The sequence below is a fragment of the Pempheris klunzingeri genome, chromosome 12 (assembly GCF_042242105.1).
Source record: "Pempheris klunzingeri isolate RE-2024b chromosome 12, fPemKlu1.hap1, whole genome shotgun sequence".
NCBI classification, from domain to species: Eukaryota; Metazoa; Chordata; class Actinopteri; order Acropomatiformes; family Pempheridae; genus Pempheris; species Pempheris klunzingeri.
In genome coordinates this window covers 1078912-1092960 of record NC_092023.1, presented here as the reverse complement: position 1 = coordinate 1092960, position 14049 = coordinate 1078912, and the positions used below count along the sequence as shown (strand labels likewise).

At 45.1% G+C, this 14049-nt stretch overlaps 1 protein-coding gene across 5 annotated transcripts in view; it reads right to left on the bottom strand.

Annotated features, from left to right (window-relative positions):
- Window positions 1-11776: 11776 nt before the first annotated feature.
- Window positions 11777-14049, bottom strand: part of macrod2 (mono-ADP ribosylhydrolase 2) — a 361037-nt gene continuing 358764 nt past the window's right edge. For all 5 annotated transcript variants that reach the window (XM_070840882.1, XM_070840883.1, XM_070840885.1 and 2 more), the window contains one exon: window positions 11777-13024. In XM_070840882.1, the coding sequence (XP_070696983.1) occupies window positions 13002-13024 (23 nt within the window). In that variant the 3' untranslated portion in view covers window positions 11777-13001. The remainder of the gene's footprint in view (window positions 13025-14049) is intronic.

Below are 14049 nucleotides of genomic sequence, written 5' to 3'. Positions count from 1 at the left end.
TCACCTGATGAAAGCCGGGCCAAGAAATACTCTGGAAGCCTTACGGGAGTCACTGAAAAGCAGAGAAATGGAGAGAGAGAGAGAGAATAACAGGCGCGCGACGGTCCAGCTTCTCTGTGTCCTCTCAGATGTCCTTCATGTGTGTGAATAACTGTATCATGTAGAACAGGAAGGATGTTTACGCCCTGTGAGCCCCACTTGGCAGCACGCTGTAGGGATGTTTGTCTCTCGTCAGTGTCACAAAGCCAGACTCAACTGACTCCTCGCCAACAAAAGCAATTTTCTCTAGGTCATTCTCTCTCTCCCTCTCTCTCCCTCTCTCTCTCTCTCCATCTCTCTCTAACCTTGTGATTCATAACTTGACAATCTGTGTCCACCTTTGCAAAGTTTCCTTGCTGGTTCACAAAGTTTGATGTTCCATATCTGAGATGCTCTGCTCATTATTCGCTGTGTCTTTAGCCCATCCTCAGGACCTTAACCCACACGGGGACTATTTCCATGTAATTGCTTCGGATGTTGCTCCTGTTGCCATTTAGTCTTTCTGATATGGTGGCGCTTTCTGAATGTAAAGAAACAGGGTGCAAAGTGTCCCTCACTACAGGCGACAAATTGCTCCTCAGAACTCCACTACCATCCCTGTGCAGCGCAGAGCTGCCGTTAAGGCAAAACAATTTGTCCAACATGAGTGGGCTCCCTGGAGACTGTCTTAAGTGTTAAATGACCTGGCTGAACCCAATACTAATCCGCGGCTGGGAGTTATTCCAGGCTTGGATGGCGAACACTTACACCCTCTGTGCAGCCATTTGAAGACTGTTTATGCAAATTCAAGGTGATCTGATTTTTCTCATGGCTTAGTTTACTGTCTCCCTCAGCCCCCCCCCCCTGGAGACTCCTGGAGTCACGCCAGCCGCTCGAGCTCTGCGTCCACACAGACGTACAGAATATGATGTAATACAGGTGCTTCACATAATTAAACTTCTAGATTAACGGTTCACAGTTTTCAGGGGTTTATTGACATTTTAAAAATCCCAATGCAAATGTCAAACTGACAGAACAAACAGAGCATTCAGTGCAAGGACTGTAATTTCCTGTGTGTATGCTGTACACACACACACACACACACACATACAACATGTCAACACATTTGCACATAGAGAAATCAAAACTGAGGCTGTAAGAAATTACGAAACAACAGTTTTTGTTCACTGACAGTTCTGCAGCTCATGTGGGGATGAACCTGTGCAATGCAGTGCAGTGTGTGTGCAGTGTGTGTGCAGTGTGTGTGTGTGCAGTGTGTGTGCAGTGCCACTGGTGGTGCAGTAGGGGGCAGCAGTGAGCCGTACGTCAGGTTACACTTGCTACCTTTCTTCTCTCCCTCTCTTCTCTCATAAACAGGATTGTGGTCTGCCCTCCAGACATCTGCTCGGTTGTAAAGGGAATGAATAAATAAAAATAAAGGCCTATGAATGACGCTCCAAGAATTTATGTTCCATGCAAACATATATTCTGTTTCAATATTATAATCCTTATTGGTACATTTATTGTTTGTGTCAGCGCTTATGTTTAAGTGCATCTGTGTTGCTGTGTTATGTCTTTGTGAAATGAAAAGAGGACGCATGAGAGGCCTCGGGAGAGTCGGGCGAGTAAGGATGGAGTGAAGTTAAGGAAGAAAGTACAGCGTGACAGCCAGTCGGCACACAATACAGAGAACAGATCATTAATTAATGGTGCTGAGAGTGTGAAGTGAATCGATTCGCCCCCTGAGCACGACACGCACTGACACCCCCATCTAACAGGCTAGCTGGGGGTGCTGGTAGGGGAATTTACACTCCTCTTGTCAATTCACCTCCGTTTTAATCACTTCTAATTGTTTCCAATGGCACAATATCCGACGGGAAGAATGTGGTCCACTCATAAACCCCGGCTCTTCTCATCAGCTCCCTTTCTGTCTTTTATGCTTAAGTTTTTTGGCCTATTCATTCCCCCTCCCACAGAGAAAGAGAGAGAGCTGGATCCCTTGATGAAAGTAGTTGTTTCATAAGTGGCTTTTTGTTATGTTATGTTTTTGTGTGTTGACTGAGCCTGTGCTATCAGTACACATGGAGCAGTGTGTGTGTGTGTGTGTGTGTGTGTGTTCCTGTCAGGGGGTGACAGCTGGCTCTCTCTGCCCTCTGTCACAAAGAGGCTGTGACTGCTGGAGTGTGACCAGCCTCTCCTCGCCCTACACCCCCCTTCATCCACCCCTACAGCCTGGCCTGCCCTGCTACTTTGCCTGTGGCCCTCTCTCTCTTTAGATCCACGCTGCATATGGGTCTGGTCAGCCATGGAAACCTGCTCAGCCCAATTAGAAGCAGTCGCCAGCTGGGCTTCCCCTCCATTCTTCCATCCCTCCTCTCTGGCCCTGCCACGTCCCTCTCTGTTCCCCTCCAGTGGCTTCACGCTCCAGCATCCCACAATCAGAGCCTCTCTCATAATCATGCCAAGCTGATGGGCACACTGTCCCTGGCGCTTGGATGGAGGCAGCGATTTGTGACACGTCCCCTCACTGCATGCACATCCGTGCTATTGCATCTACACATACCAAGACAGGCCGACGCACACGTGCACGCCGTGGCGAGGGCTCCACAGTCTCCCCGGCCAGATGCTGTGTTTTGTCTCTGGCTTCGGCCGCTGGTTTAAAACCAACTGGAGAAAATGAAGCACTGTGGTACCAGTTTACATGTCAGTGGTCGGACTGCAGTGACGGCGAGGATGGCACCACTTAACTCTCGTCCCCTCAAAGCTCAGACTGGCTGGAGGAATCAGGTGCCATTCAAAATGTCTGGAGCAATCAGACGCCACTAGTGACTGTGGAATAACAACAGTCACTCTTCCAATGAGGATTTCTTGTATTACTGAAATGGTTCTGCATTCTGGCTCCATATTCATGGAGTCATGGATTATTATTCATGATTAGTTATGGGAATATAAGGGAAAGTCTTCCAGTAAATAGTGGTAGACTGGATTTGAGAGACAAGATTAATGAGTTAGTTATTTTCTGTCTCTGATAGTTTTTAGTTTGTTTAAACAGCCTCACCTGTAGTTCAGGGACCTGCAGAGTCGGAGCGTTTCTATAATACAAAACTGAGAATGACTCATGAGAGTTTATTTCCATATCATGTTAAAAAGCTCTCACTTGCTGACAAATAAAATGTCAAACCTTGCTCCAGAGGTTTGTCATTACCACCACTGAGACGAAACTGAATTATTGGCGACCTGAAAGAGAAATCGGCTGCTGTTGTGACAGTTAATCATTCTCAAGGTAAATGTGTTGTCGCTTAAATTATTCAACATACAATTGGTCATGCCAGGAAGACAAGTCTCACACACACACACACACACACACACACACCCTCTAGTTGTGGTTTATAGTCTAATTCACATGTTTCAATCACAAAAGGTTTCAGTTCACGTTCGCTCTATGAAGGATTCCAAATTGCACAGGCTTTGTAAAGCTTATCACTCAGAATGGTTTCACAGTTCTGCCTGTGCTCCTTCTCTGCTGTCTTCCCTCATATTCCACTTTGTGGTCATCAATCACTGATGCAGGCCTGATTGCACATGAAGTGGCTGGATCCCATTTTGAGGTGTGACAGGGGCCTATTTTGCGCCGGTGGCAGTGACGGCTGTGTGTCAGAGCTCCTGACAGCGTGCTCTCCGCCCAGTCTCCGGAGGTTTGGGAGTGCGAGGAGGCCACCGGCCCCCTTTTGTCCTCCTTTTGTAGATGGTCTCCGACACGGCTTGTTTTAGGCAGAGGCACAGGCAGTAATTGATTTCTCTCTCCTCTGATTCCGCCTCTGGCTCTCAGGCGCTGGCTGCATCTCTCCTCCAAGAAACAGATGAATAAAAAGACAGAGCGTGAAGTTTATAGCCAACAGTCACAGCGTTGACAGATGGTCAAACCTCGCGTTATCAGGGCCTGATAGAAGTCCGGAATGTGGTGGTTAGCTTCTGAATTGGCTTCTGAAAGGATCGGTCATATATATTAGAGCGGAGAGTATTGAGCCGTGAAGAGCTGGAGAGATGGGAGATATTGAGGCGCACAGACGCTGAAGGTGAGAAGGAGCTAAGCTCACATCTGGCAGGCTACATTAATAGATTGGTGAACTGATAGATGCACAGTGGAATAATGCGATGAATAAACGGATCCAGCCCCAGAAATTGAATTTTCATCCCTTTTGCTACAGCCAGTGGGAAAAGTTGTGGCAATGTTGAGTGTTTGAGATTCATCCAAGAGAATGTCGGAGAAATGAATGTGTGAATTCACTGTGAACCAACAGTATCATCAGTATTAGAAGCTCAACGACAAATTTAATTATTCTTTTTTTTCGCCCCAAAGTCTTCATAATATCAAAAGAATCAACGGAGCATTCCTCATAATTGTGACCTTGTGTCTTCCTGTCACTGAGACTGACTTAATCAATTGCAGAAGTTGTCAGCTGTGACAAGAGGCGTTTAGCCTGGAGACGAGAGGGACGGGTGGCAGGGACTGTCTGCAGCCGCTCCAGCCTCTCTCCATTAATGTCAGTGTCTGTTCCAATTCAGACAGAGCGCCTCAGACATCCCCCAAAACTTTGTTAGCCAACTTTGCTTAATCTCTGCTCATTTTTGTGACTGCATGCTGGAATAAATGAGCCAATTAACAGTGAATGAGAAAATCTCCCCGTATGTTGCAGTATGAGGTGTTTTGTGAGTTGCATCTTGCAGAGAAGCTGTGGTGTTCTGTGACAGGAAAGCCTAAAAAGTGCCGTTTGGTGTCATTTTAATTATCTCTGTCAGCTCCTTTGGATTGTTAGCACCTCTGCCAGGCTCAGGCAACTTGACAATGATGCTAAATGAGTCATATATTTATTGGTGGAGTTCAATGGAGTCGTGCATCATCAGAATAAAGCAACATGCATTCTATACAGTAAACAATGACTGAAAAGCATCTGTTTTAATGAACTGTGCAGAGTACATGGTGATTTATTCAGCCTAATGAAGAATGAAGGGGACAAAGAGGACAAAGGGACACTGATCAGATCTCCTAACATGCTGTCACTTCCCCTCTAGCTGCCATGCAGTAGCTTACAGAGATGACTAGCCTCTCTATCCAGAACCATCCGCTCTTCATCGCTGAATGATTGGTTGCAAAATGGCACATTTAAATTGCATGCTGTGTTGAAGTGATTTTCCTGCCTACCTTGATGCCTATTTTGTTATGGAAATTCATGAAGCATTAACATAACCAGCAGGAGTTCGGGACAGGAAATAATGAATACTGGTGGGAAGGAGCTCTGCCCCCCCACCCGTACCTGTGAATTAATAAACGCACACATAGCATGCCCCTCAGGGTCGCACCACGCTCTCTCCACACCTCGTGGCCGTGCCTCATCGCTAACTGAAGCTGTTCCTCAGTAAGAAATGATCTGGCGCCCATGTGATGTGCAAAGGTGTTCACAAGCTGAGGCCTCTGAGGGAGCGTGCCCCCCTCCCCACCTAATGGCCTCATCTCTGCGTTCAGATCAGCATAGTTAATAAGACAGACCGCCGACCGGCAGCTGCCATTACCAGGATCAGCTGGAAGATCATGACCACTCTGTAGCTCACCTGTGAAATAGGAAATGTTTGTGGTCCCCCCCCCACAGCCGTGCTTCCTGTACGTCCAGCTGTAAAACGTAACTTAACCCTTCACACATTCTCTCAGTAAATGGGCCAAGCTAAATTGGATGCAGCGGTGGGGGGGGGGCCCACTTACCTTTCCTCACCTGACTCTGAGTGCACACGGGGCCTCTTACTCCAGCTTGTTGCTACAGCAACGGCTCGAGAGGATTGCTTATGCCGAAATACAAAAGCAATCAAGCTTATCTGTTTGCTCGTGAAGATGTGATCTCAAATTTGTTTGGAAAAATAATCAAGGAAATGTGATTCTTCAGTCTTATCTACAATCGGCAACAACAAAAAAAAACCTAGCAGAAGATTTGATGACACGCCGCGCAGGGATCTGTGCTGAATTTCATCAAGTTTTGTCACTTTAAGATTGTGGCAACTTTTTTGGCAACACTGATTAGTGACAGTGGCCAAGATGTTTCCTAGAGTGGTTAGGTTAATCACACAGGCAGAGGCTGCTGCCAGCATTAATTTGAATAGCTCAAGACAGTGACTCATTTTGTTGATTAGTGCTGCGAGTTTGTCTGAAAGAAAACACACATTAACAGCAAACACACACACACACAGGCAAACTGTTCTTCCTTTCTTGGACAAAGTGTTTCTATGCAGCCACTCTGCTGAGACTTGTGCACACAAAGTTTTCAGAGGAATCATTACAACAGTTTAATGCCGTAAAGACAATACGCTGATGATTCTGCAAAAAGTAATTTAACTGAAAATACTCCAGATTAATTTTCACGGTGTTTGGGAGCACAGGAGTCTTTCCCAGAAGGCTCCAGACGAATTCTGGAGCTTCGGCATAAATATGAGCCATTAAAACATTTTACAACGGTTGAGAAACACTAAGTGGAAGATGGGTCTGTCATCTGTGGGGCTTTAAAGTGCCATAATACCCGGGGTGCTTCTTCTACCGACTTCTGTATGTGTGTCTGTGTTTGTCTTTACTTTAGTTTCCTCTCGGTTCGCTTTAGTCTGGATGGCCAAAAAGAATCGGAGAGTAAAGGATGCTGCTGGTCTGTGTGATCCTGGTCTGGGACCTTGTTGTAGCCTGATCCTCCCTTAACGCTCGCTGAAAATAATACACACATTCTTCTGGAATAGAGGTCAAACTCCTCAGATTTAGATGTTAACAACTGGAAAACAGAACAATAGTTTGGAGAAACTCACATTCTTCTTCGTTGATGAGTCGTGCTGACAGTCTTCTGAGCTCGTGGTCGAGTCACTCTGCTGAGGATGGAGAGGATGAGGATGGAGAGGATGAGGAGGAGGAGGAGGAGGCTGCTGCTGCCGCCCTCTGACAGTAACGAGCGTATCCAAGTGCATGAATATGAGTGTAAGAGGCAGTGATGGCTGCTTCAGAGATCTCTGCCTGTCACAACAGGTAGTAGCCGGCTGCCATGTGGTCTGATTAGCTCACAGCACAGAGGCCGGCTGGCGAACTGAACATACGTTTAGCATTTATAGGAAACTGTTGAAAAGCTTCACGACAAATGTGCAAAAGTGGCATTTAAGAAGCCCTGATGAGTAATTAATAAACCTTCTTAATTAGCCTTTCATCAAGTGGTGTCTTACCCAAACTGTCGGCATCTTTCAACAGCATCATGACTGTGAGGAAGTGCTCCGCTCAGGCTAACACACAGCTGAGCCTTCATTTGACACCAAACATTGATCCAGTTTAAACATTACTATTTCTAGTGTGTTTTAGGAAAGGCACAGTGTTCATATGGCACAATGTTGAAATCAATGATTTCATGAATACATATTGTGTAGGAAAGGTTGCAGATTAGTGTTCTTACTTCTTACAGAGGTCTTCTGAGGGTTTGTCGCCTCTGTTCCTCCGTAGCTTCAGATGCCTTCTGTTAGCTGCTGTGGGTGAGGTTTCGGAGCGGAGGTCTAATTAGAACTGGTCTCATGCACAGTAGTTTGTGGCCTTCGGCTCTCCTGACTCAGCCCGTCTGGATGCAGACATGTCAGCGTCGGGTTCAAAAGGTTCGTTCAGTTATCACCTACTTGTTGGAAGTCGTGTTAAGTGTTGAAGTCGGATATGAAGCGTGTGCTGCTGTTGACACAACATGGCATCCTGCCGGTTAGTCAGTGGGAGGATTTAACACCAATCAGTCATCATTAGACACAACTTAACACAGTTTGAGTCCCATGTTCAGTGTTTGGGGTGTTGAAGGGAGAGAAATGTGATTGTTTAATCCTCTGTTAACAATTATTGGAGTTTAAGACAGTAATTTACTTCCCATCACTCCTGAGTATTGTTCATATTAGTTTGCTAACATTATGTATATTACTGCACACACATAACTTTAATTTCTTACTCTAATAGAACCACAGCCAGACAAACCTCTAAACACATCTAAAAAGCATGTTAACCCTCTCAGCTCGGTGTTTAACCTCTAGTGGTTTTCTGGCCGACTCCCTGGTGACAGACACGACTCCAGAGCCCAGACTGAGTGTTTTCCTGCATGTTCTCTTTTCAGTTATAAAACGGCCCTTTTATTTCGCTCTTTTATTAAAAAAGAGTATTTATATATTAAAGTCTTATAAAAACATTTTTACATTTGACCTCAGCTTCCCTGCTGCTCTGCTGGTTTTCTACCCCGTTCAGGATTTGCACTTAAGTGCATTAGCATTAGCAGTGCGGGGTGAAAAGCAGCAGGGCTCCAGGAGAAACCCTGAACCCTCCTCAGCCCGACTCCTGAGTTCTTCCTTTTTAAATGTGCTGCTGATTCATTGTGAGAATCCCTGGAAACTAAGATCCAGGTGACATTTTGCTTTAATGAGTTTGAGAACACCAGCATAACCAAACTGTTCACAAAGTTGCAGCTAAATGAGACTAATGCATTTATTAATGTCCAATTTAATTACTGAGCATTTTAAAGCTGTTGCTTCTCATTTTCTTTCATTAGGCTTTCTGGGGGTTTTGTTTTTCTCCTGTCGGTAAAACAACAGATTTTCTTTAATGACCTGTGAAGTGAATTTGTTAACAAAGAGAGCAACACATTGAGTCGTCACTTCTTTCCCACCCGTTTATTAGTTTTCTATAAAGATATGCTATCATTTAAATCTCTAGTTTCACTTTATCTCTCCCAAAGAGGGGATGCTGCTCACAAACACACTTCGTGCATGCAGAAGGCTCGTGTGCCAACATGAAAGCTCCGACCTAGTGGATAATGAGGACATCTCAGAGGTAATGCTGCCAATTTAACTGGAGGTTTATTAACAGACATTGTTGACGGGTCTCCAAGTGAATTAATACAAGTTTAGTGCTGCAGCCTCTGTGCACACGTTAGCTTCATGAGGCACTGAAGTTCCTGTTTTCCACCCTGAACCAAGCTGAGCTTTGTTTTGAAAGCAGCAGTGAAATGAATTCACGTGAATTATCACTATCATTGTTATTCTGAGCGAGCCGATGGGAAGAAGCCCCCCGAGAACTGCTGTCCTCGACCCTCACTCGCTGCTCTGTGATTAAAAAAGCAGAAAATGTAAAGAAAAAGTTTGTAAAAGACTGTGGATCTCAGAGCGGTAACTTTCTAACACCAGTCTTAGCCGGGCTTTATCCGCATTAGGCACAGCGATGGTGAGAATGTGCCACATTACCTGAATAAGCACATTATCAAGCTGATAATTAGAGCAACAACAGAGAGCGAGAGATAGAATTAGTTTATTAATCCTCGTTCTCTTCTGTTCTCTTGTCATGAGGGGCCATCGGCAGGAAACAAACGTGCTTCTTCACTCAGACAAATGTAATCTGCATAACTGTCTTGTGCTGCTGGAGTTTAATCGACGTATTCTCACTTGCTCAAAGCCAGCTAGCAACACTGCAAGTCAATTTCCTTTCAGCATTTCAGTGGCCCTTGCTGCCTTTGAAGACAGGCATCCATAATGAATGGCGTCAATTTTCATCCCAATTAGAGTGTTTATCTCGACTTAGTTCACCTATAGTGTTGCCTTTGCCTCTTATGGGGGCGATGAATTTTCATGAAGGACAAACACTACTTCAGATAAAAACAGCTTATCTAGTGCTGGGATTTAAAGCTTTAGAGCTGGAATTATTTCTCTCTAATTTGTTTGTGCTGTGCTAACAGCCAGTGTGGTGCCGGGTCGCTGCAGTGTGGCGGGAGGGAGGAAGAAATTGGGAGGAGTTGGCATCAGGAGAGTGGTGGGAAAGCTGAAAGGAGGAGAGGGAACACAGCAATGCATGTTTATATAAGAAGAGGTCCACAGAGCTTTCATCTGGAAAATGGAATAGACGGCGCACATCACATCATATCAGCCCATGCTGCTTGATGAGACCTGTCAGATAGAAACCGAGAAAAATACGGCAACTTGAGCAGTCAGTCAGTCAGCAGAGCTGTGACATGTGTAAATACCCTATCGTGTGTTTATGGCTTATTTGAATGTGGAGATCCAGATAAAGTGCCTGTGAGATGTTTTGCAGAGCTGTTAATGATGTGAGAACAGTTTCAGCATCACAACTCTGATCTGAGCCAGAGTATCCAACATTGTTTGGTGTAAACAAGGACGGACGGCTGTTTTCTGTGGAATAGGCGGTTTATTATTTTAGCACTGAAGTGTTTTTACGCTGAGGAGCCGGCGTGAAGCAGCACGCTGCTGCGATGGAGCCGTTTCCTTTGACATCACCTACTGCTCAAGTTCAGGGAGCCCTCGGCTCTGACGTACAACCTTTAAATGAAGCCATTAATATTTAAGCAGCCTTTGTTTCAGGGACAATCAGTCCTGACATCCGCTTGGCATACGATAACTTAGTGGAACGTGAACATGGTAGCTGCTGAAGCAACACATGAGGAACCTGTTGCTGATGTTTTCTCTTCCACAAATGAGAACAATGACTGAATATTAAGAATAAACATCTCTCCTGCAAGATGATGTTTAAAATACTCCGTTCCTGTATTTGACTAACTTCTCTGGAGGGAAAGTATGACCCTTGTTTGATTCTGAGAGTTGTGGCGTGTTTTCAGAGATGGCGAAGCCGTGAAGTTATTTTACTGCACTTTTAGTTGTAGTTTTTTAATAATTTTACGTCTGAGGGAATGTTGATATTCCCAGTGTCATCACATCTCCTGCACTGACGTTATGTTACCTGCTCACTAGCTCATTTCTCCGCCTCGATGGTGGCGGCGACTACAAGCTCTCAACATCTGAACTGTTGGCACCTGAGCTGCATTGTGGGTAATGTAGGCACCAGTTTCGACACGGGGGAAGAATCCCTGGAGTAAAACAGATAACATCTTAATCCTTTTTGGAGGTGATAAGAGTTTAAAGCCACTGTGGCCTCATCTCTTCATCCACCATCTCATCCAAATGTGTTTTTCTCTGGTTTAGTTGCCTTTTCTGCGTGGACTGCTGTGTAAATTAGCAAAGCAGATTCTTTTTGCCATTTGTGTTTGGTAAAGGAACATATTTTGTGTCCTTGTGGGAGTTTGGCGGTTGCCTAGCAATGTGGCTGCAATCATAGTGTCCATATTTCTGGGTGTTTGCCTCAGTGTTTACATCAGCTGTCTAATATTAACTCTCTGGTTATGTGGAACATAAAACATCCGTGTGTTGCTGTACGTGGCCAGCCCAGTTTTCAGAGTTTGACTTCAGCTTTATTCTGATGGACACGTGATGGTTTGTTGAGTGTTGGAGAGAGGTGCCCACGTCGGCTTTAATGACTAATTGTCATGTGACAGTCAAACTGTCAGGTGTCACGTTAGGAACTATGAGCAGAAGTAAACATTTATTGAGAAGTTGCAAAGAGAACATCTTGTTCACGGCTCAGAGAGGAGACTGATGCAGAACCTCTGTGGAGTCTTTGATAACTAACTCTGTGAGTGTCTCGGCGGGGTGGGGCTCTGGGGGGAGAGGATACCGCTTCTCAGTCGATAAAGGAGAGAGCTGAGGGCAAAGAGGCAGCACGCCGGAGATCACGGGACAGACTAACTGTTTCTGTCCCAGAGACACATGGCTGATCGCTCTGCTTCACACGTATGAGCTGAGGGGAAAATACCTGCAGCAGAAATAAAGAGTTCACCACTGTCACGACAGAGGAACACTGAAGGCTGAGACATGGCTTCCACCTTAAACTTTATTAGTTGTTTCTGTTATAGTTTAGCAAAGCAAACATCAAAGTATGAAGGCATTTCATAGAACTGTAATTCATCTGATCTGTAGTATGGCACCACTGAAATTAATTAATGAATCATACCAACATTTAAAAGGAAACCAAAACTATTGTTTAAATCAACTGAGGAGAAACCAAGAAACCATTAACAACAGGTATTATCCATTACATGATGTACTTAAAGTTACAAATCATCTGCAAGCAATACACAACCAAGACTTCACACTCGGACCGCCTCCTGGGGTCTGTGATTGTGATTTTTGTAGTTTGATATGAAATAAGGCAGATTCCTTCAATACAATTAGAGACAATCTGGTAAGGAGACAAGCGAAAGCGAAGAGGGCTGGAATTCCTGTTTATGTTGGTGACGTTCAAAGCAATTTTCCGGCATGCACTGGAGACGGCAACGAAAAAGTGGGGAGCGAAGTAATTGACTTGTTAAAAGACGCTCACATCCTGTTTAGTGTGCGTGGGCGCTGATGAAGTGATTCCTGGTAAAACGAGTTAAGCTGCGGTTACAGCTGATATCAGACGTGATGGGCGACCTTCAGACGGTGGTCTGAATCAAAGCGTCGCCTCATCTGACTAAACAATGGAGCTCGAGCTGCAGTGGCGTGTGAGGAGACATGGCAGGTGTCGGTGTGCCGCACTCAAAGAGGGCTACACATGCTAGATGTTGTCAGGTAGTCCACTGCTGAATGTCACCATGACTGTGGCGGCGGTATTTGTGTTGTAAGAACAAAAAGGATGGCAGATGTTAAGCATCACCCAGCCCCGAGTGTCAACATGTAGGAGCTGTGGCTGTTGTCCTCTGACAGCTTCGCCATGCTCTCACAGTGGGTATACATCAAACACAGACTTGAACCTGGTTTATCTCGTCGCACCCAGCTGACAAAATGATGTATGAGTCTAACACACGGTGAGGTATGGCTCTTCTTTTCTGGTTGATATGTTCAAGTCCTAGAGTAAGGTTTTGTACATACATACATACATATACAGTACATACATACTTCAGGGATGAGGCTAAATAAAGAAGGGAATGTGAGCGTCTTGTGAGTAACAGGTTTTCCTGGGCCAGTGTCAGAGCCCGCACTGACGTGGGCCGGTCTGACACCAGTGTGGTTGGCTTCGCACAGTTTGCTGGCTGTCAGATGAGGTTGATTGTCTTTCCCTCAGCTGGTCATTCCTTCTTCTCCACAGTGTCTGGATGGAAAACAGATTCACAGGCTGAATTTAGATTGGGCATGCTGGAGACCTCCATTAGTGGTCTCTGCCAGGCTTAAATGATAATTGCTGATCACTAATTAAGGGGCACTTGGTCAATCAACAAGAACAATTAACCAATTATTAAATGCTTGGGATTCATTTCTATGTCAGTTTTCAAGAAAAACTTCCAGATATTCCCGAGTTCCACTTTATGTAATGATAAAGTGAACATCCTCAGCTTTTCCACTGTTTGCTTAGATGTCATGAGGGAGTTGTTTACTCCACTTTGGGCTTCTGCTTCCATTTTACAGTTAATAATGACAGTAACTGTTCGTCGCAGTCCTGGAAGAAATATTCTCAGAGCCTTACCAGCAGTGAGACTTCCTAATGTTAACTTTAGAGGAAGACCATTAAAATCAAGAGGGACTTTTCCCCTTGGAAGCATGAATATGGTCATGATATTTCATGGTAATCTGTCTATAGACCAGGGAATATGTGGTGCTGTCCTTTAGCCAGAGGCTGGAGTTAGTTCTGTTGCAGAGGTGGAAATATTTGAGCGATGCTAGCAGGAGAGGAACGGTGGCTAAAAGCCTTCTGAAGAGGTTTGGCCTGATGGTCTCACCAGAGGTCAGGGGTCGGGACCAGCAATGTCTCTGAGTAGAGATTTATCCCAAAGTAAGACATGCTCCTGTGGCAGTGTGGTGACTGCCCAGTGTCGTGTGTGTTGTGACTAATTTCTACTGCACTATGTGCTCCCCAGCTGCATTATTCACCATCCAGTCCTGATCCACACGCTTGTTCGACGACAAGCTATTTCTTCTCTGGCGCTTTGTCTGGCATTGTTTAAGCTCTCTCCATTCTACACCAACCTGTTTGTCTCTGCCAACTTATTTCATATGCTGCTAGCCTGTCCTATTTATTCAACCCTGACAATCTGTTCACAACAGTTGCTTAATGAATTTTTTTCCACCTGGAAAATGCTCTGTGCTAAAATCTGAATCCCATTCTTTGGCTCAACAACT